Source organism: Nothobranchius furzeri, chromosome 18, assembly GCF_043380555.1.
Source record: "Nothobranchius furzeri strain GRZ-AD chromosome 18, NfurGRZ-RIMD1, whole genome shotgun sequence".
Classification (NCBI taxonomy): Eukaryota; Metazoa; Chordata; class Actinopteri; order Cyprinodontiformes; family Nothobranchiidae; genus Nothobranchius; species Nothobranchius furzeri.
Genome location: NC_091758.1, coordinates 14,560,129 through 14,569,331, shown reverse-complemented (window position 1 = coordinate 14,569,331; position 9,203 = coordinate 14,560,129). Strand labels below are relative to the sequence as shown.

General features: G+C 40.6%; 1 protein-coding gene across 1 annotated transcript; it reads left to right on the top strand.

Moving 5' to 3' along the window:
• Window positions 1-230: 230 nt before the first annotated feature.
• Window positions 231-8,152, top strand: LOC139063911 (putative leucine-rich repeat-containing protein DDB_G0290503). Its single transcript, XM_070546991.1, has one exon. The coding sequence runs from the start codon at window positions 5,554-5,556 to the stop codon at window positions 7,243-7,245; it is 1,692 nt and encodes a 563-aa protein (XP_070403092.1). The 5' UTR covers window positions 231-5,553; the 3' UTR covers window positions 7,246-8,152.
• Window positions 8,153-9,203: the final 1,051 nt, after the last annotated feature.

The window sequence follows — 9,203 nt, the reverse complement described above, 5'->3', positions numbered from 1 at the left end:
TCTGCTAGCCTCAATCTCTTCATAGTCTGTGACTTTTGGCTGCTGAGCCACATTAGCCAATCAGAATCTATGCTCGTCAGGCCTCACTAGAGCAGGGGGCGTGGTCATGGGCATTATTGCTGTGATGTCACCTTACATAGGGTTGATGCCATCATGGAACATTTCCCAAAAAAACAATGAACCAAGATCATCTATAAACGGTCATTGTGCCGCTCGCTGGAGGGACTCTGATTGGAGCTTCATGACATGGTGCATTATCCTGCTGGAAGTAGCCATCAAAGGATGGGTGCATGGTGGTCATGAAGGGATGGACATGGTCAGAAACCATGCTCAGGTAGCTCGTGGCATTTAAACCATGCCCAGTTGGCACTAAGGGGCCTAAAGTGTGCCAAGAAAACATCCCCCACACCATGACACCACCACCACCAGCCTGCACAGTGGTAACAAGGCATGATGGATCCATGTTCTCATTCTGTTTATGCCAAATTCTGACTACCATCTGAATGTCTCAACAGAAATGGAGAGACATCAGACCAGGCAACATTTTCCAGTCTTCAACTGTCCAGTTTTGGTGAGCTGGTGCAAATTGTAGCCTCTTTCTCCTATTTGTAGGGGAGATGAGTGGTACTCGGTGGGGTCTTCTGCTGTTGTAGCCCCTCCGCCTCAAGGTTGTGCGTGTTTTGGCTTCACAAACGCTTTGCTGCATTCTTTCACAAAAATAATGATGAACGAGTCTGCTTCTAGACCTGCAGAAAAGGGGACACACATCAATACAGCAAGATCAAGCTATCACTGCGTAAACCTGATGAGGAAATATAAAATCAACATTGTTCAACTGAACAATCACACGATAATAAATCACAGTGCATTTAGTGCCAACCACAGCCTTAAGACGTGTTGAACGTGCCCAAGTCCATACTTATGAGAGCACCATGAGAGCACCCGTGTGTGTACACTAGGGTTTTCACGGTATGAAAATTTAACCTCACGGTTATTGTGACCAAAATTATCACGGTTTTCGGTATTATCGCGGTATTTTTTAAACAGTGTTGCATATGTTCAGAAAGCATTGATAGTCATGTTCTACACAAACTGAAATAGTTTTGAAAAGGTTTAACAGTGTTTATTAAACCTAAAATAACACAAAGCCTTAGCAAAAGTGCAACTTTTCACAAGTAAAGGAACAAATAGCTTCTTTTTCTGGAACATGTTACAGTAGTCAGTGCAGGTTTAAATTATACAAATCCAAACATTCAAAACATAAACAATATGTAAACAAATCAAAGAAACACCACTTGTTTTCTCATATACTTGTTTTCTTCATTATCAAAATGAAAATCTAAAACTCCAGTCCACACTTGACTTGAGCACTGTACAAGTCAACCTTAAAAAATTATGTATTTAAAATAAATAGCCACTTTAAACAAATTACTAAAATAACTACTACACTATGTAATCAAATCCAAATGTTCAAGTATAAATGGCATTGAATAAGTAAACAAATCAATGACAAGGAACTAATTGTATATTTCTCTTCATCATCAACAAATAAGATGCTTCATCCAGCAACAGGGTGTCCGTGACACGGTTTAAATGCTGGCAGAGGACGCTGCGGCTGCAGTATATAGTGACTCGTTGCATTCTCTCTCAACCAAAAGTCCTCACGTCATGCATTTAAGCTAAAATGCTAATGTTAACTTACCTCGCACTGGCTGTAGAGACGTGGGTGATGGTCACGCAGATGTGCCGTTAGATTCGAAGTGTTGCTGCCTTTTGCAGACACTTGTTTCCTGCACGTTCTGCAAACGGGATAGCCGTCTTCTATTAACTGTCCCTCAGCATTTTTCAGAAATCCAAAATATGCCCATACTTCTGATTTAGTCTTCTTTGAGGGCTGATGGATGTCCTGGGCGATGCCGTCTCCTCCTTCGGCCATTATTTCAGCTTCAAAGTTTTGGTTGCAAACTAAAAAGTGCGTGTGCGCGGGAACTTCAGCTGAAGCGACGGTGGCTGGTAAGGGTCACCGCGCCTAAACCGCGGCCACGGTAAACCCACCGACATAATTTAGTTTTTTAAAAACTGGACGGTTATTTTTATTGTCAACTTTTTTTTACCGGGGTTTACCGCTATACCGGTTACCGTGACAACCCTAATCTAGACTTTGCAAAGTGGAGAATGAAATGATACACACCACAATGGTCCGACAATTCACTCTCATCAGACAAAGTCCTCCAAGAGTATTTATTAAGGCAGACACACAGAACGATAAAACGCACACACATTTACACACACATTTGAGGTTCTCACAGACTCTCAGGTGAGAAGGCACTCCAGGTGCAATTTCTAAAACAATAAAACTGTCTGGACTTCTCAAGGGAGTTCTACTGATAACAAGACCTGGACCGAGGTCGATACCTCCCTGTTGGAACCACAAAGTAAAATAAATGAGGATGAATCCTTCGTTTAAAAAACACCAGATGTTACACCATGGACGTCACTAGGATTGACTAGTTTTGGGTATCTTGACTAATTTAGCTAAGATCTATTGAAAAAAGCATCCCTTAATTTTGGGAAAAAAAATCCTAATAAAAAAGATCAGATTGTATGAAAGTTGTTAAAAATTGCCATGTCTCATTGGTGTGGCTTAGTAACACAATTGAGAAATGATTTTGGTTATTTTGACTAAAGCTATTGAAAAAAATCCCTTTTCAGGGACCAGAATAGAATAAACGCTCTGCCTCCATGTTGCTCACTGAGTAGGAGGACACAGCAGACACAGAGGTGCTCTCAGCTCCCCCACATTCATCAACACCATGTCTCCATTTTCAGCCGGTGTACTAGTACACTCGGACCTGTGAATGAGTGATGGCTGAGGCTGCCAGACTTGTCTGCCATATATTACACAAAGCAAATTTTCTTTTTCATCGTCATTTGTTAAATTAAATCTAAAATTGCAATTTTAACTGTTGAGTAAGGACAAAAAATCTAAACTGCATTCTTTTTTGAGCTGTCTCGCATCAGTCCACAAGAGGGCAGACACATTTGCAGCTATGAAAATGAGTGAGTTTGACAAGTGTAATCATTTTCTTTTTCTGTGGCACACTTTTATTTGTGCATTTATCTTGCTTAAAGGTGCAGTATGTAAGAATATAGTGAAAATTTCACAGTGAGAAAATCCCAAAAGAGTCTAATGCTTCAGTCAATTTGGAAGCGAGGTTCTGCTGAAACATATTTCATATCCAGCTGGCTGCAGGGATTGTCACTTTTTCTCCTTTCAAAACAAAGGAAGGACGGACATATGCTGTTTACCAACAGTGAGTGTGGGGTTGCCATGTCTCCTGTGAGCTAATACTGCAACACCGACAATTGCAATTTGACGACGGCTGACAAAAACTTCCAGAGTGGTTCAAAGTGGTTGCAGTAACCAAATTTTAACTCAGAACTTCATGTTTACTTAATTTCTACATGATGCACATTTAAAACTATGAAAATTCTGAATATATATTATATATATGTTAATGTCTTCACTCTCTAAGCTTTCTAAAGTTCTTCTTTGAGGCCCTGGTACTTCACGTGTTTCTCATGTTCTTTTTTCTTGACGTTACCATCACTTGGTATTGCCACATCGGCCACAACGGCTGTCCTCTACTGTTTGTCCATCACCACAATGTCCAGTTGGTTCTCCATCACCTTTTTGTTGATCTGGACCTGGAAGTTCCACAGGAGCTCAGCTCTCTTGTTCTCTACCACCTTAGGGCGTGTTACCCACTTTGACCATGTAGCTACCAGTCCATACTCTGCACAGATGTTTCTGTATGCGATGCCAGCCACTCGGTTGCGGCGTTCCACCTATGCTTTCCCTGCCACTATCTTACACCCTGCAGTTGTGTGTGTGTGTGCGTGTGTGCAATATTTTGCGCTCTGTATACAAAGAAGAAAAAAATTAAATTCAATTGGATATCCAATTAAATTTTATTTTCTTCTTCATTGTACACAGAGTGCAAAATATTGCTAACAAAAAATTAAAAAAGTGTGACAAACATTAAAAATAGTTTATTTTCATCTTTTTCTACAGTATTATTTTGCCATGATCACTATTGTTTAAGTATCAGTTTTATTTCAAGTAGTTTCCTTTTTTTCAATTTAATTTTCTATTCCATTTTTTTCATATTCTGTAAGCTATTTATCTAATAAATAATAATTATTCTTTGTTACATGATGATCATGTTGGCCTATAGAGCTCCGGACCCCACGTGACTCTCAGTAGACGCCATATTGGCAGGTAAAAAAAGGTAAACAAACACGGGTCGTAAACTGAACATGAACGGAATCAGCTTGGATTTTACTTCGTCTGAGTTTACTTCACACTTTAAAACTGAAGAAATCGTTTTATATAGTCAGAAATTAAATAGACTAAACATCTCCGACCCTTACCGTGCCCCTGGGATACTTTTTAAAAACGCCAGAAGCTGTCTGAGTGGACTTCTTACCGGACCTGGCCGGGGAACCCCTTGGGATTTACCCGGAGGAGCTGGCTCAGGCGGCTGGGGAGAGGGAAGTCTGGGCCTCTCGACGCTACTGCCCCCGCAACCCGACTCCGGATACGCGGATGAAAATGGATGGATGGACAAATAACAGATTTACATATAAGTAGTTTAAATAGAGTGCTGTTCTGTTTGAATGTATAAACTGAACGCCAAGAGAAATCACTAGTTTGATTTTTTTCCGTGAATAAAATAAATTGTCAGGCAGGAGCGTCTCAGGATCTGTCTGAGATCTGTCTCGGTGAGACCGATAATAGCAATCCAAAGTGCTTTTTATGTGTGATCTGACAACTGATCAACCATTGCTTAAAAATTAAATACAGCTTAGCCGGTTAATTGCTGTGATCATAAAACACGTAAACGGCAGCACGCAGAACTCACGAGGCAACGTTTTACGTGATGTTTACTTGTTGCTTTGAGTAATAAGACAGAAAAAGCCACGCCAAAATAAGTTTAGGAAGCCCACTAAGAATCATAATAAAAGCATTTAAAATAAATACCATACACAGTTGAGGAAACGTTGGTTTAAGTACCTGATATGAAGTGGTCGCTGCATAAGCGAAAACCTTTACTCTCGGGATCCCACAGCTTCATTTTAACCCGGTCACTAGCGCGTTTTATTACAATGATCCAACGTTTGCGGCGCTCCGGATCTTGGGGAATCCTGTAGATGGCTCCTTCCTTATGTCGTCCGCGTCTTTTCTGCATCCTGGAGCACAACAGGAATCTACCATATTTCCCGTTTGATTGAGTTTTCTGACAATAACAAATAGTCCAGCTGCCGGCTTCTACCTGCCAAGATGGCGCCGTTTCAATTTGAACTGTTGCATGCCGGGAGAAGTGACATCAACTCCCGGAGATCTATAGGGAGACAATCTGACTGTAGGATCCTAGCAGCACAACATCATTCCTTAAATCTGCGATGCAATATTATTAAACAGAATCTTAATTCTTTTTTTAACCTTTACAGTGTTCTGATAACAAGGATCTGTTACACTAGAACCTAGAAATGTCTAGACGCAGCACCGCTAACAAGAAGAAAGTCTCTTGGTTTGATATGTGGGAACAAGAAGTGAGTGTGGATTATAACGCAATAATCAACGTTGACACAGTTTCAGACTCTGAAGATTGTGTAAAGCCACCACAAAAGGTTTCTCTACCTGAGAAAGTCCAGCAGGAATCGTCTGTCTGTGAAAAACAAAGAAACATGGACCGTCTTTTGATTGAAGTGGAGGAACTCAAGGAAAATTTGAAAATTTCCAACGATTCTCTAAAAAATGAGAAAATAAGACGAACCAAAGCTGAAACTGACTGTGTGTTTTACAAGAGAGAAATTACCGAGTTAGAGCAGGGATTAGATTACTATCAACATAAGGTAGAGACTCATGAAAAAATGGTGCAGACTTTACAAAACCAGCTTCAGAGCAAAGAAAATCTCTGTGAGAAACTGCAAAAGCATTCAAAGCAGGAGTCACTGCTGAGACACAACTTAGCTCAAGAAAAACAGAAGAGTGAGAACGAACATATAATCAATAAGTTACAGAAGGAAATTGCAGAATTACACAAGGAGAAAGAAAGTCTTTTAAACAAGCTGGAGAATTTTTCCTCCATGAAAAAGGAGGCAGATGAGAAGATGTCTGCACAGCTGGAAACCTTGAAACACCAGTTGGATGAGAAATCTTCTCTTTGTCATCAACTGGAATCGTCTTTTATTAAGGAAAAGCAGCTGAGAGTCCAGTTACAACAGGAGAAGAAGAACCAGAAAAAAGATTTAAGTCATCAGAAATTAAGGAACGAAATCTGGGAATTAGAGCAGGGACTGGATTACTATCAAAATAATGCAGAAACCCGTGAAAAAAGAATGAAGAGTTTACAGATCGAGCTTCAGAACAAAGAAACTGCATGTGAAGATCTGCAGAAGACTTTAAAACAGCTGAGAGTCCAGTTAGCTCAAGAGCAGCAAAACAGTCAGAGCAAAGACACAATTACTGAGAATTTAAAAGAGGAAGTTGGAGAACTAAAGAAGAGCCTTGTGCAAGCTCTGGAGAGTCTCAACTCCACAAAACTCAAGGTGAAGGAGAAGTCTCAGCAGCTGGAAGTGTTTAATCAGCAGCTAGAAGAGAAATCTGCTCTTTGTCAAACACTTAAATCAAGTTTAGACAAAGAGCAGCAGCTGAGGGCGAGCTGTCAGGCTGAACTGGACAATACCAGAGTTCTCGTCTCTGAGAATTCAGATCTCCAGCAGGAGATCCAGGATTTGAAGGAGAGAAACTCTGAACTCAGAGATGTGATGAACAAACACGTCTCTGAGAAAGTCGAGTCAGACCAGCAGTTTGTTCAACAGCTGCAGAAACTCAAAGAGCAGCATGAAGAGGAATTAGTTACCCTAAAACTGCAGCTTAAAGAACATCTCAGGTCTGAGATCCAACCTGGTTCTGAGATTTATTCACCAGAACCACAGCCATCTGTGGAAAGTCTGGAGACAAATCCTGACAAGGATTGTCAGACGGACACGGACGTTTGTCAGACTGAAGTCATTCAGGAAACGCTGGAGTTAAGCCTAAGTCTCCACAGTAACGAGTCTCCATCTGAAGAAGCCGTTCCACAAACAGTCAAACCGCAGCAAAACATTTCTAAGTGGAGACGCTTCAAAAAGTTTATGACTCCAGCGTGTCTGCGGAAACACAAGAACACGTTATAAACTAATTACCTGCCCTCACACACACCACCCTCACACACACACACCTTCACAAACCACCGTCCAATATTCACACACCTTTAGAAAAACGGGGCTGTATGTTAGAAGATGGTCGTGCTTTCGTCTTGCAGAGGTTGCTGGTTGACATGCCAGCTGTGACCCCTCTGTGTGACAGAGCACGTTCTCTCTCATGCACGCGTGGGTTTTCTCCGGGCGCTCCGGTTCCCCCCACAAACACGTGTTTAGGTTAATTAGTGACTCTAAAATGTCTGGCTGAGTGAGTGAGTAACTGGTGTGACTGGCCACAATAGAAACATGATAAACCTCCAGAGTCTGACTCAATCTGCAACGATCAGATCAACAGTCTCTTATCAAAAAGTAGTTAGAGTGTGCTTCAAGTAGGCAAGGCAGCTTTATTTGTATAGCACCTTACAACAGCATCAAACCGACCAAAGTGCTTCACGGAAATTAAAACATTAAAAAACAAAACACAACATAAAGATGCATAAAAACTAAAGCTTAAGAACTAACACTAAAAAGACTAAAAGACTCTCATGCTGAGTTAAAAGCCAAATCATAAAAAGAGGTTTTCAAAAGAGATTTAAAACCAGAGAGTGAAGAGGCACTTCTATACTTATATATACATACTTTATATACTTACATACAGATAAACCTAAGTAGTAGTGTGTTATCAGTACATTTTATTTGACTCATTCTAGTAAGGGCAAGATGTAAATCATATATTTGCAAATCCTAGTTTTAAGCAATTGGCCAGCTTTAACATGAAAAGCTCAAGAGTGAATAATAGTGTAGGAGTTTATTTGGTAATAATTGGCTGCAAAGGGGGCTAGCCCCTATTTAAAACAACCAAAAATTAAATTTATCCCATCCGCTGAATCACCACCTTAACGTGGTGGGTGGGTTTGCGTACCCCCAGGATCCTGAAGGATGTTTAGTCAGGGTGTTGGCTCCAGGTGGGGTCTCCCGTGGCAGAATTTCCTCAGGTGAGGGGTCAGACTAAGAGTGATTCAAAGACTTATTTTATAGAAAGCCATGAAGAAACAGTCTCCATGTTGCAGAACTGACTGGTGGACACTAGACAATCCTCATGGACGAGAAGGTCACCTGTGCAGCTCCGAGCAGCAGAATAAACAAATCTGTTCAGAGTATTTGGCTTCTTGAAGTTTCTGGATTCTGTTTTTGTAAAGTGATTAAAACATAATAAAAAGGTAAGTAGACTCGTCTGATTTACTGGACATGTCTCGTCTCTCATCTTGAACAAGAAGCCTGTTGGACGAGAGTCAAACGTCTTCAATAAACACAAGTCCAGCTGCCATTTTTAAAAGTTACTAAGAAGATCACGTCCCACACGTTGAGAATTAACACCAACCTAGATCGGTTGTTGGTTAACGACCCAGCAGTCCTGGCTGGGGGTAGTTGGATTAACCTCATCATGTAACCATGCTTCGAGTGTAGTCATGTCTTGTTCATGAGTTCATCTGTATTAACGTAAATTATATGTTTAAGCCATTTTCCTGTCTAGCAGTGGATTTTCCCTGTAGCTAAGAAGGTTTGGATGTATTTTATCCATTATTGTGGTTTAATGCTCAGATCTCGTACTGCTCTTTCTCAAATCACCCTGTTCACACTCAGAAAGTGTTCAGATGTGTTTTACTTGTTCTCAACTTTTTTATTCTCCTTTCTATAAAATAAGTCACTCTGTGACCTTTTAACTTTCAACCCCAAACAGTGCGTGACAAATCTTGGAGTAAAACTAGATGCTGAACTCTCAACGGCCCCACAGATTAACTCAGTAGGGAGGTCTTACTTTTAACAGCTTTGCTATGGAGCTAGGATTGGGACAATATTCAATGTAACTTGTACCAAGTTTTGTAACTTGGAACATGTTTCATGACATGTAACTTTGGATTCGTAACTTGTAACTTTAGTTTCCTAACTTG

What these genes read in the sequence shown, in the direction of transcription:
- LOC139063911 (XM_070546991.1), top strand. Translation starts at nt 5,554, where the DNA reads ATGTCTAGACGCAGCACCGCTAACAAGAAGAAAGTCTCTTGGTTTGAT.